General features: G+C 40.3%; 2 protein-coding genes across 2 annotated transcripts; one reads left to right on the top strand and one right to left on the bottom strand.

Annotated features, from left to right (window-relative positions):
* The first annotated feature begins 4,527 nt into the window (after positions 1 to 4,527).
* On the top strand, positions 4,528 to 7,559 carry LOC102779970 (troponin C, slow skeletal and cardiac muscles-like). The gene is made up of 6 exons (XM_006804302.3): positions 4,528 to 4,678; positions 5,345 to 5,375; positions 6,224 to 6,370; positions 6,500 to 6,614; positions 6,833 to 6,969; positions 7,359 to 7,559. Exons 1-6 carry the CDS (start codon positions 4,655 to 4,657, stop codon positions 7,388 to 7,390), a joined length of 486 nt encoding a protein of 161 aa, XP_006804365.1. The 5' UTR covers positions 4,528 to 4,654; the 3' UTR covers positions 7,391 to 7,559.
* A 4,798-nt stretch (positions 7,560 to 12,357) lies between these two features.
* Positions 12,358 to 20,200, bottom strand: icmt (isoprenylcysteine carboxyl methyltransferase). The gene is made up of 5 exons (XM_006804303.3): positions 19,958 to 20,200; positions 18,328 to 18,416; positions 18,012 to 18,181; positions 17,138 to 17,355; positions 12,358 to 14,563 (listed from the first exon to the last, which is right to left on the bottom strand). The coding sequence occupies exons 1-5, from the start codon at positions 20,174 to 20,176 to the stop codon at positions 14,384 to 14,386; spliced, it is 876 nt and encodes a 291-aa protein (XP_006804366.1). The 5' UTR covers positions 20,177 to 20,200; the 3' UTR covers positions 12,358 to 14,383.
* Positions 20,201 to 21,736: the final 1,536 nt, after the last annotated feature.

Genomic DNA, 21,736 nt, shown 5'->3' with positions numbered 1-21,736 from the left:
AACATGTCTTGAAGTTCTCCAGAGGCCTGGTAACGAACTAATCATTTGATTCAGGTGTGGTGACCCAGGGTGAGATCTAAAACCTGCAGGACACCGGCCCTGGAGGCCTGGGGTTGGACACCCCTGGTAACGTCATCCCATATTCTCCACAAAATAAGCAACTGCAGCCCGTTTTCTCAGCGCAGAGCTGCTGGAGCCTGTTTCCCCTCAGAGTGACTGATCTGGGTTAAAAGTGACAAACGGGATTTAACAGGAGGGAGTGATGGACACTGGGCAGCAGATCAGTCAGCTTACAAACAGGAAACCGGGCTGAAATAATCTGTTTCCAGTAGGCTGATAAGTGCTCTTTATTTCAGCATGAGAAATGTTTTGAGCACTTTGAGCTGATCATTGTCTTAAAACAAAGATAAAACAAAAGCACATTTATTTTCTGAGGGGAGTGTAGTGAATTCACTACGTTGATTCAATAGAATGACCTGATATTGACTAAACATTGTTTCAATGTCTCCTGGGGACTCTATGAATTAAATTCTCAGTGCCCCAAACTTACAATAAAACATTACAAATACAATTACTCAGCATAAGATTCCCCATAACACCTGCCTTTTCATTTCCCCTGATTCATGATGCGCTGGTACCCAAGAAGGTGACCATAAGCCCCATCGTATCAACTCCATAGTGTTTGTTGAATCTCTATCAGATTGTGTGGCCTGCTATCTGAGTGACTGTCTTGCAAACCAGCCAATGATGAACTTGAGTCTGAGCATATCACCGATCTTAATGATCTTGCATCTTCAAACCACTCGACAGTTAACAGTATGGAAACCATTTCTGATAATAATCTTGCGCTGATGATCCATCTCTGATCTTTTTCCTTACTTTGACATGAAGCTCAGGAACAATAAATGTTATCCTGCTTTAGTTGGATCAATCGCGCATTGCTGACACAGTCTCCACGCACAGCTTAGAGGGAACACTGGTTGGATGTATTCCTTTATGAATCTGTGTAGATTTTAACTGTAATACTGATCAATATATGCCTGCACTGTAGGTGAGTTTAAAAGAAAAACCCAAACCACATGACACTGATGGACAGATAAATGAAAATGACAACATTTCTGCCAACATAAGAGGTCAATAAGATGACACTTTAGTCGTGCACACGTAAGTATGTTTACACACATTCACCCTGCAGTCAAAATCACATATTTTTCTTTACTCTTTGTCTGTATTGCAATTACATTTTACGTACTGTTGCATGGAGTATAAATACGACATACCTCATAAACATATAATTTGAACTTGCTCACCAACCTTCAACAAACTTTACAAAGTTTGCTAACATTTTCTCAAGTGTAGTTTTTCCCTCCTCTGCTGTTTTCAACCAATGGATCATTTTATTCACTTTCAGTCTAAAAAAAAATTCTGCCCATTTGTCAGAAGATTCAGCATCCAAATGAATGGTTGGCTCATTCATACACATTATTATTGAGCATCTGTACTTTGGTCAAGAGCCTGCTGGCATCCAGCTGAAGGAAGATGTTCTGAAGTACTTCACAGCTGGCTTCAGGTGCTGAGGGTAAATGAGATTCAGTGTTCCTGAATCTGCACATGCAGAATCCATGTAAGAAACAATGCTTTGTCTGTGCTGGCATCGCCTCTCTCAACAGTGATGGTGAAGATGCCACCAGGACAACTTGTTCCAGCTGCCTATTGAGATTATTTATAAAGGAGAGTGCAACAAGCATATTTAGCACAATTATAAGTTACTCTCTGAAAAACAACATCATACTTCAAACACTGCTATGTGCATAAAAATATGAATATGTAGAACGTCTGTAACATTATTACCATTTGTAACATTAATATACACTTATTAAGCAGTTCATTAGGAAAACTGATGCAATGCAAGAGCTGTCATAAATTTGTACTTTTACTAATATTTTATTTTTAGTTCTATTTTCATGTTTTCAGTGGGAGAAACGTTTCATCACCTCTCCGGTCAGGCAGAATTTCCTTATCTGGATGACTGAGCACGCCAGACTGTTTTTTACATCAGTATTGTGTTTACACATAATAATTTGCCCTTTTGTTACATTTTTTCATGCCATCAAAGTATTTTCATTGATAGTACTTGTTTTATCACAGCCATGTACAGCTGTGAGTGTTTGACAGCACTATGGTCTACAAAGATACATCTTTTTGTGAAATGAATAAAATAATTTTCCTCTATCACAAAAAGCATCTTTACTTCTCTGTTCAAAGCAGAGCTCCATTTACAGAAACAGTATTTTAGCATCACTTCATTCAAGATTGACAGAAACAAAAAAATTTTTTTTTGGTTTACCTTTACACTGTTCAATGACCAACTGTGGTTTGGCCCAAAGGCTTCATTCGCCACAGCAGGTATGAAAATACGCGGTGAGGAGGAGGAGGAGGGGCGGATATCAGGGAAGCAGTGAGGAGAAACAGGGAGGACAGGACGTTCTGGCATAAATCACTTGTTTCTGATTAAACCAAAATGATCAGGCTCTTTAAAAAATCTCTCTCTAAGCAGCTGTAGACATTTATAACAAGAGCCTGTCAGTGACAGAAAGAAGCACTTTGATTATGATTAGACTTTTATTGGCTAACAGTTTCCATAATGAACAAACAGGTGCCTTTGTCACCATTGACAACTGCAGTAGTTTCACTTAAAACTGGATTAATTTCAAAATCTGTTGCTCTCATTTCTATAAGAGTCCTTTATACATCTGCTCATGCCAGCATCTCCACCAATAGCATTCACTCAGGCTTTTTTAGTCTTTCCTGTGGCACGAGACAGGCGTCCCCATTATCCCCCCCTATTGTTCACATAGAGCACCTGTCAGTCTTTCTGAGGTCCTCCTCTATTTTTAGCTGAATTTCCCAATTAGGCACAGAATTTAAGTTATCGCTTTGTGTTGATGATTTATTGCTGCATGTCTCAGATCCTGTTCTCTCCAAATCATTTATTTTATCTGCTTTTCACAGATTTGGTTCATTCTCTGATTATAGAGTGACCATCGCTAAAAGTGAATGCTAGCCTATCATCATTACTGCTCACACATTCTGATGTCCCTTTTTTAAATTAGGCCCCTCTGACTTTAAACATCAAGGATCAATGTAACATTAAATGCTGTTTTCTCTGCTAATTAAACAGGACCTCCAAAGATAGGGAAGCTTACTTCTTTCACTTATTGGTAAAATCAGTGTGATTAAAATGAACATCTGAACAAATCCACACTTCAGAGATGTAAAATTCAGAGGCGGATTGTCACTTCCTAACTTCCTGTTCCATACTGGACAGCGCATATCCACAAAATCTCCTTTTGGTTCAGATCTTTGGACCTTCTATGGCGCAGTGTAGAGCCCCCGTCCTGTTTCTCATCCTCTCTAAATGCTTTACTTCTCCTATTCCATCCAACCTCTCTGGCTTCACAAAGAACCCTTAGTTCACTCCACACTGAAAATTTGGCATCAGTCTAGGAGGCATGTCAAATTTAACTCTCTAAGTATCTATGTTATCTCCTTTATTGAGGAATCATCTGTTTCAACCATTTTAGCATGATATAATAAGGGGCTGGCATGTTTTAATGATTTTTACAATGATGGTGTTTTCCGCAGCGTCACAGATCTCTCTCTCTCTCTCTCAGATCTCCATCCTTCCGACCTGTTTCAGTGCTTTCAGATTAGACATTGTGCCAAAGTTTTATTCCCAGTTTTTCTCTCCACAGCAGTGGGAGAAGCTTATGAGCCAAGACCCTCTTCAAAAGCCAATTATCTCTAAAGTTTATAATGAAATGTCATTTTTTGATTCCTCACTAGTTACTAAAGGCTGCTTGGGAACGTGAATTGGGTCTAAATTTGGGGGGTGACTGGTGAGACAATGCTCTAAAAGAATCACACAGGTTCAGTCTGCGTTCAGCTTTCTCTCATACAGTCCTGCTCTCTCTAAAACCTGACTGTCACAGATCCATCCCAGTCTCACTGACTCTCTGGCTCATCACTTACTCACTTTTGGCAGAATTATTTTGATTTCATGCAAAGGACATTTTCAGTGATCATTAAACCTTCCCCCCATGTTGCCATGTCCCAGTTGACCTCTAACCAATAAATATTTTAACGTTTACTTTCTTAATGGCAGGACGTTATCTTCTTCTTCACTGGAAGTCGACTAAAGCTCCCTCCAGCACTCAGCGGTTCAATGACACCATGTCTTTTCTAAAATCAAAGAAGCTCTTAAGATATTACGGTTCATTACAGTCCTGTAAGTGTAGGTCACTGGGAACTACAGCAGTCCTGGTGTTTACTGGGAGTAACCTTCAAAGACCAAAAGAAAAAGCTGAAGCCTGCAGTGATATGTTTCAAATGTGCTGCAGTGGAGAGCTGAGGGGCTACTGACAGTGTTTCACTGTTCTTTGCTGCCTTCTGTTGTTTCCTATTTATAGACTTCTCTCTTTTAATCCCTCTGTCACCCCTCCCACCATCCTCCTTGAATTTTATGAGATAGGTCAAGAGCCTTTTTTTAGTTTCACAGTCCTCTCACAATAAAGGTAGAGGGAGTTATAACTGCCAGTCTTCGTGCTGTGTCTGAGTGTGTTCTTGTTTCAACTGCAGGATCAGATAAGCAGCCATGGATGATGTATATAAAGCAGCGGTGAGTACTGATAATGCCGAGTATGCTGTTATATTTCCTTCTATAACATGTCTTCTATGATATACATATTTATTGGACAATTACATAATTATATTATAAGACAGATTGTATAGTAGTTTTAACAACTGTCAGTGTCCTCCTGAAAATGTGAAGTTATGTTATTATTGTAAGCTTTGCGTTATTGTAGCTTTACAGTGAAATCCGGGTTCAGTCAGCCTTGTGTACCAGTGTGATATATTTGACCAACTTCACAATGCAGTTCAATGAAGAATTTTAGGAGAAAGTTCATAGAAAAAGAAAAAGGGATTCATTTGAATATTTGCCCGAGGTCACCAAACTCATGTTGGAGTCAAGCCGCTGGTCTGAAAATGGTTTGAAAATGTCACTTTTATATGTATAAATAAATGTTGCGTGACAAGAGAACAAAGAACAGCTGGACAGTTTAAGGGAAGAAGAGAAGTGACAGCTGCTGACTCCGTCAACTCAACTTCCATAAACAAGAATAGCAAGTGAAGAAATTAGTGTCACATTGCAGTCCATACTGAGAGCAGGAGTGAAGCTGCAGACGTGAACCTCTGCTGCTGCTGAGTACCACAAACAATCACCAAATGAAAAACACAAGTCAGATGAATTTCATGTCAATTAAAATGTGATGTTTTCCTCCAGGTTGAGAACTTAACAGAGGAGCAAAAAAATGGTGAGGAAACGACTTCTTTTCATTGTTGTCTTTCTCTTTATTAGATGAAATGAAAAATGCTTTATTCGTCCCACTTTTGAGAAAGAAGTTCTATAATTATAATTCAGTGTCATTTCTACAGCGCCAAATCACAACAACAGTCACCTCAAAGCACTTTATATTAATAATATGAATATGTTTTGTTTTCATTATTTTTTGTGTTCATTTTGTTTCAATTACAGATCCTGATTTTTCATGACAGGAGAAACCAATGAACCATTTCAGGCTTTTATTTTAAATACTTTTTGAGGGATTCATGATCATTGCCTCAGATTTCCATGTGTGAAAAAAGGCCTGAGATTGTAAAGTGTCTGATACGTAAAGCTACGTTTTCAAGCAAGCATAAATAAATATTTTAGACAAAACAAAGATGATTAAACAGAAAACAAACAAAATAAATAAAACTAAATTGATAAATTTGTGGTTGTTGGATTATTTCATTGTTTGACAATAAACCTCACACCACAGGAAAGCCTATTTTTTTTCCCATAAATGGTGCCAGAATAAATAACAGTATTTTTCCAGTGTAAATATTTTATTTTGTTTTCTGTTTTCCATTGTGGATAAATTATAAGATTATAGGATTTGGATCTTTGTGTTTAAATGACAGCTTTTATCATAACAAAGGATAATCAGTGAATTCCTGTAATATTAGATGCTGTAAACAAGCCCTTGATAGAAACAGTTCAAAGTTCGTTTTGTCTTCACAGATGTTATATTCTCAGCATCAGTCTGGTCTGCATCGGCTGTTTGTTGCTGTGTGCAACGTTAACAACAATCTCAGTAACAACAACGATGTGTTTTTTCAGAGTTCAAAGCTGCGTTTGATATCTTCATTCAGGATGCAGAGGACGGCTGCATCAGTACCAAGGAGTTAGGAAAGGTGATGAGAATGCTGGGACAGAATCCCACTCCTGAAGAGTTACAGGAGATGATTGACGAGGTGGATGAAGATGGTATGTCAGTATTAGTATGTTGCCATCAGGAACATGTTTATTTCATGACATGGTTTGCCTATTTAAAAAAAAATAAAAGGTGAAAAAGACATTATAGTCCTGATTTATTTATTTGCTGTATTTTCACAGGAAGTGGGACGGTAGATTTTGATGAGTTCTTGGTTATGATGGTCCGCTGCATGAAGGAGGAGAGCAAAGGAAAATCTGAGGAGGAGTTGGCTGAACTTTTTCGCATGTTTGATAAGTAGGTCTCTTTTGCGTTTTTTGTTCACACGCAGCCAGAATACAAAGAAAATACCACCAGCCGGATACCAGACAAATCTTTGCTGACTGCCAGTAGGAGATTGCGGGATGTTTTGAATATTATTGCGTATGAAAAGTACACATACAGTAAAAATCTTAATGCCAAAAGAGCTCAGCGAGTATTCCACGTAGGATTGATGAGTGTATTTTTATGTGAAGGAATGGAGATGGATACATAGACTTAGAAGAGCTGAAGTCCATGCTGGAGTCCACTGGAGAGGCCATCACTGAAGATGACATCGAAGAGTTGATGAAGGATGGAGACAAAAACAATGATGGCAAAATTGATTATGATGGTATGGGAAGCAGTTTATTTGCAATTAAAATGTGCACAAAACAGCTGACTCCTGACAACATAAGGAGAATATTTTCATCACGTTCACAAACCATTTCACTGAGAATGATTACAGAGTCACCGAGCTCTTTATTGTGGCTGACAAAGTGCATAAAGTAACAAAACCAGAAACTGAGTTCAAAAGGCAACTAAACAAAATCCAAAGGAGTAACTGTGAAAATGATATTTATGGACTTTGATTTTAAAACCCATAGATTTTAAATCAAACAGTGTTGTGTAGAAAAGTTCAAAATAACGTTGTTTCCTCCATTGTATCCAGTCATGGATAGTTAGTAATGAATAGCTTTGCTGATGTGACTGATGTACTGACCTGTTCGTTGTCTCTGATAGAGTTCCTGGAGTTCATGAAAGGTGTTGAATAAAGGATTCTGCCGGAGGCTTCACATCTTCTATCTTCTACATGCGTTGGCAACATCATCGAAGGCCTTCTTGAAGATATCTTCACCGGTTTTTCTAATACTGTACCTTCAAGGCCTTAACAGCTTTTCCAGGAGATTTCATTGAATAAAATATTTTTTCTGAATAAAAATACTTAGATGTTTGTTTTGTCTGTCATAAAATTTTGTGTAAATTAGCTTAACTGAAAGTGAATTAGTATTATTACTATGGTGCTTAACTGAGCTGCACAGTTGTGTTATAGTTTCAATGGGACACTGGACTCCAGCGCAGGACATGAGGCAGGAATAAAAGTTCGAGTGGCTTTTCCAAGGCTCCACAGAAAGAAACTGGGCAGGTAATTCCAAGTTTTCCACTCGCTTCCCTCCTTGGTACATGAGGCTATGCACAAAGGAGATGACAGCAAAGACAAGCCACAAGAAACAAAACATGGAATTCAACACTCCGGTGGAATGCTCTGATGGTTAGCGGGAAGAAGCCTGGCACTTTATCACATCTCTCAACTTATTACTGTATGTCCATATATATTATGACTGTGGCCATTCATATGTCCACGTCCATATACACCACGCACTTGGCAAGACACAGAGACAGAGACAACGGGTGGAGGACAGAAGGATAAGTTGACTCTGGAGGATCAGGGAGGTTTTTATTATCCCCAAATGCAAATTTGTTGTGCAGTCAGTAGAAATCACACAAGCATCAAACAAAATGCAATAATGTGCAATAAATACACAACAAAGGAATATGACCATTGAGAACATGGTGAGTTATTTAAAAGACGAATGGTTGGGGAGTTGCAGTCCTGTATGCTGGGATACTGTTTCTACAACCAGATGGAATCAACTCAAACTCCTCTAATAAGGAGTGTCGAGGAGCTGCCATAACCTTCTACAGGTGTGGAAGCTCATTCAGGGTCACACCTGCGATTGTGCTGGACTCTGTCACTGTATCTTGAAGCATCATTGTGCCTGCACCAGCAGACAAAAAAGAGAGTGGAAGAGCAGATTTAATAAAACAGTAACCTAAAATTAGATGTGCTGGGAAGCATTTCTACAGACAGCATCCACCTAAAGCTCAAAGGTAACCTTATCATCAGTTATAGTGCTACAGTATTAATACTGCTCAATGACCTGATCCTTTCTTAAGAGTTTGAAAAAAGGACGTGACTGGACTTCTTTAAGCGGTACATGTGGTGGTTCTTATATGGCTGTTTTAAACTGTTGGAGCACTCAACACACTTTATACAACATGCCTCATTCACCCATTCAGACCCTTTCATACAAGCACTTTTTTCTACACCTAAGTGAAAATGTCTTGATGCTCAATCATCAGGTTGATTCTGTTCATCTGGACATTTTCAGTGGGAGAAACGTTTCGTCACTCATCCAGATGACCTCTTCAGTCTCAGCTGACTGCAGGTTTCCTGCACTGATCAGTGGTCATGAGTACCATTCACAGAGAGTTGGGGAATCGCTGCAATCACAGCATTGTAAGATGGTGACAGATGTACCCTTAGGCCCTCTCCTCCATTCAGAGATGGTCTTTCCCTTTTCACGTAAATGGCCTCCTTGACTCCGCCCTCAAACCAGCGTTCCTCCCTGGCCAGGATGTGTACATCCTCATCCTTGAAAGAGTGTCCACTAGCCTGTAGGTGTAAAAAGACTGCAGAGTCCTGGCCTGACGAGGTAGCTCTTCTGTGTTGTGCCATCCTCTTCACCAGAGGTTGTTTGGTTTCCCCGATGTATAAATCCTGGCAATCCTCCAACAGCGTACACTCTGTTACTCTGTTTGTGTTGGGGGATCTTTGGGGTGGACCAGTTTTTGGCACAGCGTGTTTTGGGGTTTACAAAACCACAGAGTTTCACAGAGCCTGCAGTGTTTAGAAAAAATGCATTTCAACTGTTCTGACACTCCTGACACATACGGGATTACTACAGGTGATAAGGGAGAGCTTCTGTTTATAAGGTTGGAAACCTGCAGTCAGCTGAGACTGAAGAAGTCACCTGGATGAGTGACGACACATTTCTCTTGCTGAAACGCTACGTGCAGATGAACAGAATCAACGTTTTTTTGGATGACATTAATAATGTTAGTCAGTACTTGATGCAGCTCAGTTTTTAACCAGCAATTAACCAGAGAACAAGTATATTTATTTATATATTAACTTATATGTATAGTGTATTTCTTATTTATGTATTTGACCTGGGGATAGAATCATTTTTAAACTGGCAAAATAAAATGTGAAGCCTAATCCAAAAGGTAGAGAGGGAATCTTGTTTTCCAAATCCAAACTGGGAGCTGGTTCCACAGAAGAGGGCCCTGAAAACTGAAGGCTGTGCCTCCCATTCTACTTTTAAATACTCTAGGAACAACAAGTAAATTAACAGCCTACAAGGTCTTTATTATGAGCCTGATTTTTCAAGACCTTGTATGGGATGAGAAATTTGATTTTCGATTCAACAGGGAGCTAATGAAGAGAAGTCAGTGTAGGTGAAATATGCTGCAGCATTTTGGATTAACCGAAGGCTTTTCAGTGAGTTTTTTGGACATCCTGATAATAATGAATTGCAGTAGTCCAGCCTGGAAGTAATAAATGCATGAACTAGTTTTTCAGCGTCACTCTGAGACAAGATATTTCTAATTTTAGAGATGTTGCGCAAATGGAAGAAAGCAGTCTTATATGTTTGTTTAATATGTGCATTGAAGGACATATCCTGGTCAAAAATGACTCTAAGGTTCCTCACAGTGTTACTGTGTTACTAAGAACCAGGTCATTTTCCTCTCTAAGGCCCTTCTACACCGATCGCTCAGCATGTCGGGGCGACCAGCTCTTGGCAGCATGGTTCATACTTCTTCCATTAAGTGATTTTGGAGTTCACAGTGCTCACTTCAATGCTGAAGAAATCTTTCTGTACATTCCCCCAAATCTGTGCCTCGACACAATTTCTTGGACTTTGGCTTTGAGTTTGTGCTCTGACATGCACGCTCAACTACTGAGTGTGTGCATTTTCCACCGCAGGTGGACTCCAATGAAGTTGTAGAAAAATCTGATTCATTCATGATCTGATCTCATTTTTGCATTATGGGCCATTGTGTGTCGAACCTTAAATTAATTGAATCCATTTTGGAATAAGACTGTAACATGACAAAACGTGGAACAATTAAACTTGTGTTAATACTCTCCAGATGTGCTGCACGTGTGCTGTTATGGTATCCACTGCTACCATGAGGTATTAAAACATTAACAAATTAATTGGATTCAAGCACCACTGGACACCTGGAAACGTAGTGTTTGGTTTATTATAAGAAGCAGGTAAAGCTTCAGGTCAGGGTGCTGTCTCACTGCGGGGGGTCTTCATGCTGACTCCCCTGATGGATGTCTCCGTTAACACACATACAAATAAGTTACCACTTAAACAGTGAAGCTAATCAAACACCATGTTGAGTGAGGGTGAAATGTCAAAACATCTGAAACAGGTACAAGGCCTACGCTCTTAGTGTTGCCATGTTCCCAGTTTCTGATGGTCACATAGCATCTATGGGCAGAAGGTCTGTTTAATAATGGCTGTGGTGTTTTGGTTGTTTGAACCAGATGGTACCCTCCTTATTTATCCATTTCAATATACCATTTGTATACAGTACTGTAACATTACTGTCATCTCACACCTAAAGTAAAATATTTCACATTAAACTCCAACAGAGAAAAAGAAAAGCAGCTCATGTGATTCATGGAATAGAGAATGTGGGAAAACAACAACAAACAAAAAATGCTAACTTATTGTGCACACACACTTTCTACAGTTTTCACCTTTTGCACCTCGGTTCATCAAAGTACCATCATTCCTCCCATTTAGCTTTTCTTTCTGTCGTAGCTGAGTCATCTGCATACAGATGTCAGTTCTATCCAGCAGAATTACACTGTTAAACTTGCTCACGGCTCACGAGTACATTCCCCTCAAAACATTTCCCTTTCATGAGGGCGTCACTGACGTTTTCACTGCTAACAGAAAACAGGACACACTGTCTTTAAATCTCATTTCATTTATGGGGCGATTGTGGCTCAAGAGTTGGGAGTTTGCCTTGTAATCGGAAGGTTGCCGGTTCGAGCCCCGGCTCGGACAGTCTCGGTCGTTGTGTCCTTGGGCAAGACACTTCACCTACCGCCTACTAGTGTGGGCCAGAGGGGCCGATGGCGCGATATGGCAGCCTTGCTTCTGTCAGTCTGCCCCAGGGCAGCTGTGGCTACAACTGTAGCTTGCCTCCACCAGTGTGTGAATGGGTGGATGACTGGGTGTGTAAAGCACTTTGGGGTCCCTAGGGGGGACTAGTAAAAGCGCTATACAAATACAGGACATTTACCATTTATCATTATAGAAACTCACACCCTGCTGTCAGAGAGCAGCTGAATATTGATGCTTTACAGCATCGTTTGATGTTTGAGCTGATGAATGGTAATGAATGGTCTCTATATTATTGCATAGTGCCTGTTCTGATGAGCCAGGCTCATCTATGAGCGTATGTCTTTGTTGTTGGAGAAAAAGTAACACATCATCTGCATAAAGTCTGATTTTAATGCCCTTAATCACTAAAGCCTGTCTGATTGATGCTGTGGTTGGTTAAAAATTGCAAACAGTGAAGGGCAGAGTGGGCATCCCTGCCTGGAGACAGAAGCTGGAGGATGTTTGCTCATTTGTCCTGACACATGCTGTTGGGGAACTATTTTTAACCAGTTTATGAAACTAAATGTGTGTAAAGCTGCAAATAAAAATTTCCAGTTAACTCTGTAAACACTTTTCTGCATCTACAGACAATATTGTGGTTTTACTGTTTTTACTACATGAGTAGAAATCTGATACTAAAGCCTTAAACACACAGTCAGATAAGGGTAATCCAATCTCTCCTCAAAACAAAAACACCAAATATAACCCAGTCATTCAGCTCAGATTTATTTATGTAGCTCCAATTAACAACAACTGTTCCCTAAAGGCGCTTTATACTGTCGGCTACAGCTGACAGTATAAAGTCATTTGGTTGGTTTGGATAACAGTTTGAGCGTCACAGGCTGACAGGAGAGACAAAAAGAAAAATCAGTTCCTAAAATACAAAAGGAGCTCCAGCACTGGAGCGCTGCTAGCACTTCCTGTTGAATACAGATCATGCTCACGTTACTTTAACAGCCTCAGGTACTTTATAATGCGAGCATACAGCACTAAACACTTGTTTAATGCTGTATGCACACGTCATTCTTGTACTCAGGTGCTTAGAAACAATCCTTAATCAAGTTTTTGTCAGCCACAACATTAAAGCCATGTGCCCAGTGCTGTGTCGGTCCACCTGAGCTGTAAACAGCTGTGGCCGAGGACCTCTGGTGATGTCACTTGGTCTCTGGTTCTGAGACATTTATGTGTGAATTGTTTGAGTCTCCATGCATCACATGTTTTAGTAATACTCAATGATTTTTAAGCTGTAAGTAGATTTAATGTTGGGGCTGATTCCTGTATAGCTTCATTTATTTCATCGGTCCATGCATTAGTAAAATTCTGTTAAACACTTTTGTATATTTAACTTGATAAAAAACAACCTTTCACATATTCATCACTCAACCTATATCGACCTGTTGAGCTCTTATATTTCCCCTTTTGCAAAAATGTTTGTCCTATTGTGATAAACTGCTCTCTGTGAGCACTTCCTGTGACTCCACTCTGTTCTACCTTGTCACTTCTCTTGCCTGTCCTGCCTCTAAGTCACATCACAGGTTTACAGGAGGCGCAAACAGGAACAATATACATATGAAGGTCTACGTTTGCAGTCAGTCATATATGACGATGAAATGCTCTGTAAGAGTGTAACTAAACCGAACTGTATGGTATTCGTACGCTCTTGTCACACTGTGTCATGTTGTAAATGGAACTAAGAGTAAATATAAAAGTGCTCATTAACATTTAAAATTGAACAAATGTCACTTCAAAGTGAGGCCTTGGTCTTATTAAACACCTCTGCTCATCTTCCTCTCTGCTCACAGCTCAAAAAAAAGGAGAAAAGCTGAGGTACAAAGGGAGAATTGGGACTATTTGTCTCCATAAATCATGACATGTTTTATTGTCCAACTCCTTTTAAACCAGATCACATGTTTTGAGGATGCGCACTGAGCCAACCTGTGCTACTGAACTTCACTCTTTGTAATTTTGGTCTTTTCACACTACAGATGAGGCTACAAAAAGTCTTTTTATTTATATGCTGACACTACACCTAATAGCAACGCCTGACTGCAGGTTTCACATGAAGAGGTGTGATTGGACAAACTGGGATTAGCAGGGACGATGTGGAATTGGACATGTTTAGAAAGAAAATGTAAACATTCCCAACCAATCTGACTTGTTCATTTAAATCCAGATTCAGAGGATAAACAGACATTTATTCTGCACATCTGCCACTGGAAACATGGTGATGATAAACACAGACTTAGACATCAGGACTTGAATATAATGAGTCTCTGTGTGGGTCTGTCTCATATCAAAAATAGTTTGCTTTAATGGAGAAGTACTACAAGAATTTGTACACTAATGATTTTGAACCTGGTTGATTTCCTGTCCAAACATTTGCTACTAACCCCTGAGAGAATGATCATATCACTCTCAAACAACACAGGTAATCAGTGAGAACACAAAGCGTGCTACAAGTGTACAAATGACACGTGAGAAATAAATGAAACGGGACACATGTAGAAGAGTGCAGCTTGTCTGGCCTTAAACTGAATGTTGGAGGTTGATATAAAAACAGCAGTCCAGCAGCCTGACACTGTCGCAGCTATCATGGTTTCTGCCTGTGAGCTACGGACTCTCAGTCAGCTGCAGGGTTTTACCTCGGGAGGGCCGTGCCCAGACACACACCCACCCATCAGGTCTGACTCGCTTTAGAGCTTTAAGTCTATTGCGTCCAGCATCCACCTCCTCGGTCTAGTTGACACGGATGCCTGAGATGAAGGGCAGCCCGGTGGGAACCCTTTTCTTGTACTCAACATAGTCCTCGGCGAAAAAATGGATAAGGGAGAGCTCCTCCTCCTCTATCCGCTCCCGGAAGAACCGCCAGCTGGCTATTGTGTAAGCCAGGATACACAGTGGGTTACACAGCATCACCTGCAGCAGCCAGAAAAAGACAACAGATGTCAGCAACAACAAACAATTCATTAAACTGATTTAGAAAACCCCTCCAATAGTAAACCAAATAACCAGTGACTGAGGTCTGTGTACCAGCAGGAGTGGGACATGTAGTTCATAGTTAGTACTTTAAGAAATCTTTCATAATTCTATACAAAGTGTTCCAAAACATACAAACCACAAATGAAGCATTTCAAACACTGACAGCTGCATTAAAGCAGCCGAGCAGTAACCCTTCATATCCTGTTCTGTGTGCCCGATCACATCAAACGTTACGTCTTCTGTAATGTTTTTGCTTGTTTTGTTTTAAGTTTGGATCTCAGCGTTAAATCTTGACAAATGTATTTGTTATTAATTGTTCACTGCATCCCTCCTACAGAGAACAGATACTGGTCCTGCTCATGGTGTAAGGACCTTCTATGGCCCTGTCCAGCTCTTCTACAGTAGCAGCCTATCGGTGCCACACAGCAACACTTCTGGCAATGGCACACACAGTATCATCACAGAGCAGCTGGACTGCAGGTGGTACCTGCAGGGCACAGGCATTGCTTCATACTGCTAGCAGTGACACTGACCCTGGCCAAATGACAGACTAATTTAAAATAAATAAAATAAAATAGCCTCCACCTGGAAAACTTCCTGTTTTGTTCATTTTTTTTTAACTCCAAAGCAGCTGAAACTGAATAATCTCGTTACCTAACTGACCAGATCCATATCCCACGTTTAACTGACTTGATGCTATACTCTGATCAAACTGTGTTCCTTGTGTTTAACAAACAAGAAGATAAAATGATCCTAATTGTAAAAATACACAGTATCAATATTTTCTTTTACCTTAATTATTGTAGTGCTGCTCATTACTCTTAGATACAACAGAGCTGTTAGATGCATAGAAAACTGCATCTAAATCATTTGAGATATACATTTAGATCATCTCAGGGTTTCTAATATGTTCATTACAAATTCTGATTCAATTCACTGATGAACAAACTACTGCTGAAGATCCGCTGCACATAAACAGCACTTGAAAACAATATAAAGTAATAAGCCCACTTGACTTATTTATAGGTCAAAAGGGCTTATTTACATTTTTCAAGAATTACATTCTTTATTTTTAAGAAGATCCATGAAAGGTGGAGACAGAGCGATCTCATTACATCACTCAGCGAGCTCTATTAACGAGCAATAATTAATATTCAAAAGAGAAAAAAACAACACAGGCTTTTAAATGAACTGCTTACTGGTTTCCATTTTAGAAATTGCAATGTTTTAAAGTTTACCAACATCTACCTAACAACCCTCAGGTCAGCGGCTCCATCTTCTACTGGCCCATGTACAAAAATATTAATGCAATGTACCAAACACAAATTTTTATATTATTGTACTTTCAATCTGAAACGTGTTACGATAGCATTGAAATTAATATGGTCTAGTGCCCCCCATGCCCCCCTTTAGGCTCACCCCTGCTCTCTTCCATGTAAAATAGGATGGCTGCCGTCATCCTTCAGCAGTATCATTTAAACATGCTATCGGACTAAGTTCACAGTTCATCTGCAGGTTTTTCTCTGTATAAAACAAACAGCTGCTGAGTTGCTTTTCTTCATGTTGGAGTTTGTTGATCAGCTGCTTTGATAAAGGACTCACACTTGCTTTTTTCCCAGTAAAGGTTTTAATGGTGACCACAGGAACAGCGCTGCCGTTTTGGACGACATAAATCTTGGACGACATCTTCGCTCTTTACAGTTTGTAAACAGACTCCACGTTAGACTGCGCCAGCATCGTCATCACTGCTGCTGTTGGGGGCTGCGTGGGCTTAGCATTATAAAAGATGGACGTAGCTTCCAGATCTGAAAGTATTTGCTCATCTGCCGTCACACACATATGAACTTAACTGACATCCCATTCTTAAACTACAGGGTTTAAGGATTTAGGATGTCGGCACACGCTGCAGCATAACAGCTTCAACTTGTCTGGGAAAGCTTTCTACAAAGTTTAGGAGTGTGTCTAGGAATGTTTTAAAAATCACCTAGTAGTGCATTTGTGAGGCTGATGTTGGATGAGCCTGATTCAGTCTCTCCTCTAATTCATCCCAAAGGTTTTCTAAAGAGCTTGGAAAGAAAGTCAAAAGACTTCTTTATCCCCAGAAAGTTGATTGTGTTCATCTGGTCGTAGTGTTTACAGTGGGAGAAACGTTCAGAGCCTGAAGACTTCTTTAGTCATTTCACAGCTAGCTGCTAGCCCATGCAGAGCTTATAGCGCCTTCCTGCACTGAGAATACGAAGCATACGTGGCTACAGGACGTTTCCTGTGAGATCAAACTTCTACCATACACCTGGTAGATTGTTCGGATTAGTGTGTGAGCACGTTCACATCATAAACTGTGATCCAGAGTCACTCTGGAGTTTGTTTGGAACCACAGAACCAAACAGTCTCGCTGAGGCTGCTTTGGTCTGCAGGTGAGCGCGATTACTGTGTTCACACCTGCACAAACAAACCACACCAGGTGGAAAAATGAGCTGAAGTTAAACACTAATGATTGCTGCTGCAGCTCACCTGTGTTCCTATGCTCCAGTAGAACCAGCCCACATAGGAGGGGTGTCTGAAATAGGCGTAGACCCCACTGGTGACCAGCACATGGCTTTGGGCCTTCTCATTCTGGACAATGTGATTGAAGTTGGAACCGGCTGTCAACATGGCCGCCTTCCGTAATCCTTCACCACACAGAACCATGAAGAGACCCAAGAAGCTCAACCAGCTGAGTTGCTTCAGTTCTATAAGAGATAAGAACGACCGATGAAATACTGGTGAGCACATAAAAAGCCTGAGAGCGCAGATCAGGATCTGACCAGCTGCTGGTCTGCAGGCCAACAGGAAACCAAGGTACATCACTTCCTTTATTCAACAGAGGTGTGAGCACATTAGGTGTCAGTATGTTCCCATGAAAGGATGATGGCTGGCCTCTTTCTCGTTCCTTCTCTGTTATCTATTAAAAAAATAGATTATTACATTTCTTTGATGTTGATGGTTACATGAATAGCTGTTCATGCATTTTGCATGTCGCCACAGGTTCCCAGCTAAACTATAATGTTACTTAAACTTAACAGACATGTTTACTTCCTATTTTGAAACACGAATCTCCAACCCCTCTTTGGAACTGTTGATTGTCATACCCATGTGACAGCAAGGAAAGTGATACATCTCTGGCAGCAGCCAGCATCATACTGGGTACTACGACACGGCCAGAAGCTCTGCACATAGGATGTGAGTCAGCCATGAATCCATTAGCCCATGCACATGCTCCACAGTCTGGATGTAATCTGAGATCACTGTTATTTCAGCATGAGCTAATATACTGGATCAGGCAACCTCCCTTCTCAACAGTTCTGAGTGGACTGAGTGCAGGTCATTACACAGATGACACACCAACCTGGAACGGTCAGCTTCTCCACAATGAACTCCACCCATGATGAGACAGCAGCCAGCGTGTACTCCACACTGTGGTTGAGCAGGAATGAGTCCAACGACAGGCTGCGAGGGTTGATGATAGCCGTTACCAGATACTCGGAGTAATGGAAGAACGACAGGGAACACATGTACCTGCAGAGAGACAGGATTACTTCACGTGTAGCTGGCCTATATTAGGAAAAAACACATCCTGATGTCAACGTATGCAATCTATGTAGAATTTAACCAAGAAAGTGTGACATATATATAGTGTTACACAACATAACAAATGTACATACCAGCCAAAATGTGTCCAAGTGGTTTCAGAGAAGGTTATAATTAAACCACAGCCAAAGGTCACTCCCAAAAAGCAGGCTCTCACAGCAACCTAGAACGAGGACATGCTGTTAACCCACTCTGCACTCACTTTTTCACTGTCCAGGTATTTAAAACTCGTCCTTCACTATTACACCTGTCTGCTCCTCATTCACAAACATGTATTCTGTCTTGCTTCTACCGACTTTAATTCTTCTCCTATCCAGAGCATATCTCCACCTCTCCAAACTCTATCCCACCTGCTCTGTACTCTCACTACAGATCACAATGTCATCTGCAGATATCAAAGTCCAGGGAGACTCCTGCCTGACTTCATCTTCAACCTGTGAACAAGATGGGGCTCAAGGCAAATCCCAGCCCCACCTGTGGCTCAGAAGGAGTCATCTCCAGATCGATAGTTTGTTTCACAGCTCCTCCAGTCTGAATGTCAAATGATCCATGGGCAAGCTGCCCCCTGTGCATCCACAATGCAGAGTGTGAGTGAATGACAGACAACGCACTCATTGGTAGGAAAACCGATTGAATAAACGTGTGTATTATTGGATGAATAAGTCTTGTAGTAAAAAGTGCTTTGAGTGCACAGTATACAAGTACCAGACCATGTATCCCCTGGAACTCATTCCAGCTGCACACCTCACACACTTCTATGTCACTCCTGACTTTACTCATACAGTACCACAATGTGTCTCCTAGCATCCTAAGATATGCTTTGTCTACATCCAGAAAGACAGTACCTTATCTATACTTCTCCAATGCAAACATACAATCTGTAGGGGTCTTCTCAGTCTTAGTTCAAAAACTCTTTCCCATAGCTTCTTGGTAAGGCTCGACAGTTTTCTCGCTCTGTTATTACTACTGTGCTACATATCACCCTTGTCCTTGAGAAGCAGTACCAGTATCCTCCTCCTCTATTTCTCAGGCATTGCATTAAACAATGTGTTTGCAAAGTCCGCTGCCCTGCTCTCTCAGGGAGACCAAGACAATCCCATAACTTCACAGGTATGTCATGTGGACCAAGCGCCTTTCCACTTTTCATTCTATTTATAGCCCTCACATCTTCCTTGCTAATCCTATGCGCTTCCTAATCCTGTAACTGTCCTCCTTTCTCTCATTTTGTAATTTATCACTGCCTCTTGCTCCATTCATCAACTCAAGCAATGCTGTATAAGTAAATTATATTAGATACAAACCAATACAGGACTAAATGAGCAGATTTCTGAATGGACTTCTGTATTACTTTCTTGTCACAGCACATAAAGTAACTGTTAGTACCAGTTATCGAGTTTAGCCATTTCAACAGTCTAAAATCAGCAAGTTCCTAAGCTTAACAGACTTCTATGTTTAGCACATTAATACCAACAGCCTCTATCTTCTTTTGCTAATGAGATTAACTCAGTGTTAGCTAGGCTAGCTAGGCGACTCAGTTTGATAACATTAGCAGCAAGATTTAGCATTTAATATTAAATGGCGTAAAACTAGATTGCTATATTAACTGCAGGATGCCAAAAAAAAAACTGAGGTCACAAAAAATACGACTTCAGCATAAGATTCAGCACAAAAGCAGGAAGTTGGTAACCTTATGACAGCACCTACCTTGTACAGAGGTCCCTTGTATATCAGAAGTAAGAGGCCGTTAATAAGGGCAATATGAGAAGAAATCGCAATTTTCCCGGGAGTCTCGGTCAGATAATCAAAGACCCAGTCGTGACGTCCAAACCAGGTTCTGATCAGAGGAATTACAACCACGCTAAGCCCTAAGATAAAGCCATTTATACTTACTCTAGCCTCTAATACCAACTTACTGCCTGCCATGATGGAAATACTGTACAGTGGTAAAATGAGATATCGCGAGAACTAAATGACAACCTCGTGAGGTCATGTGACTGCCTTTATCAGCTGCCAGTACAGAAAACCAGAAGAGTCATGCGGATCAAATAAACAGTTTTGTGCTTCAATAATGAATTGTGCAATAAAATATGCGTTAATACATGCATTTGTTAAAAATTATTTTATTATTTAATAATTAAATTAACAATGAAAGCACTATTTATAATTCAATATTTCAAAATTGATTGAATATTTCAAATTGAAAATAAAATTCACAAACAAAGAATTAAACTCTCAATAAAAACGTCTTTTCAAAAACGATTTTCGAATTCCAAATTAAAATATAGATTTAACCTGGTGCTTCCTACCTGCCGACCGTTTTTAGTATTGTGATGTTTCGCATGTTTCTTACAGTTTGAAGCCGATGCAACTATAAGAATCAGCACTGAGCCCTTACATTTCTATACAGTGTTCAAGTGATGACTGCAACCTACAGCCTTTAAAATCATGATTAAAATGCTGTCTGTAAACACATCAGTCCAGATGCTACGCCATCACTTTCTGATACTTAGAGTATCAGAAACTAAGACAGAGTTATTACAATGATAGCTGTCATTCGCTATTCCTTATATAGGAGCTATATGTGAGTTTCCTTTTTGGGGGGGGGGGGGGTAATGAGGCTGGTTTGGAACACTGTATTTGTGCATAGCTGTGGGGCATTCATCATTAAAAAAAATCACAAACCTTATGTGCTGGTGACAGGAATAGATATGCTCTGCAGGAGCACGGAGGAAATTCTATGATGACATTTATGCTTGTTAAACACGAAGCTCATACAATGATACTACAGTCTGAGTTGAAACAATTCAATTCAGTTTTATTTATACAGCACCAAATCACGACAACAGCTGCCTCAACGCGCTTTATATTGTAAGGTAGACCCTACAATAATACAACATATCTACTTTGATAAAGTCTACTCCCCACTGCTGTGTAATCAATTATTGTAAATGTAAATGTTATCAGGAAATAATCAGACAGGAGAGGGTTTTCAGGAAACACTGTTAAATGTTTAGTTTCTATGCTATATGTTAAAACAAGATCTAGAGTGTGATTAAAGTGGTGGGTGGGTTCTTTTACATTTTGACAGAAGCCAGGATGCGTTACAAATGCACTATGAGAGTGGTGTGACTGGGCAGCGGGGAGACAGGGTCTAACCAGCCATCACAACTGTGATCATTCATGAATGAACTTACAAATCATAGATTTTAACATCTTATTCAGCCGCTCCACCAACCCGTCAGTCTGAGGGTGGTAGATGCTGGTCCAAACAAATTTAATGCCCAGTAATTCCTCTTGTTTGCAAGACATGAACAAAGTGTCCTGGTCAACCAGGACCTGAAACAGTGCCTGTGCCATACACTTTGTGGAAATGGTGTGCATTGGCAGTGCTTCAGGATATTGTGTTGCAGTTTTCACTAGAACTACTACAAAATGATATCCCTGTGCACTCTGGTGAAATGTTCCAATCAGGTCTATGCCAAC

The sequence above is a fragment of the Neolamprologus brichardi genome, chromosome 20 (genome assembly GCF_056152115.1).
Source record: "Neolamprologus brichardi isolate AB-2024 chromosome 20, ASM5615211v1, whole genome shotgun sequence".
In the NCBI taxonomy this organism is placed as follows: Eukaryota; Metazoa; Chordata; class Actinopteri; order Cichliformes; family Cichlidae; genus Neolamprologus; species Neolamprologus brichardi.
This window is presented reverse-complemented; position numbering and strand designations above follow the sequence as displayed.

Coding starts and splice junctions, on each gene's coding strand:
- LOC102779970 (XM_006804302.3), top strand. CDS start 4,655: ATGGATGATGTATATAAAGCAGCG. Junction 6,371..6,499: donor TGACGAGGTGGATGAAGATG/GTATGTCAGTAT, acceptor GTATTTTCACAG/GAAGTGGGACGGTAGATTTT. Junction 6,970..7,358: donor TGGCAAAATTGATTATGATG/GTATGGGAAGCA, acceptor TGTCTCTGATAG/AGTTCCTGGAGTTCATGAAA.
- icmt (XM_006804303.3), bottom strand. CDS start 20,176: ATGGCAGGCAGTAAGTTGGTATTAGAGGCTAGAGTAAGTATAAATGGC. Junction 18,417..19,957: donor ACAAGGGACCTCTGTACAAG/GTAGGTGCTGTC, acceptor TCCTCGTTCTAG/GTTGCTGTGAGAGCCTGCTT. Junction 14,564..17,137: donor ACTGGAGCATAGGAACACAG/GTGAGCTGCAGC, acceptor TGGCTGCTGCAG/GTGATGCTGTGTAACCCACT.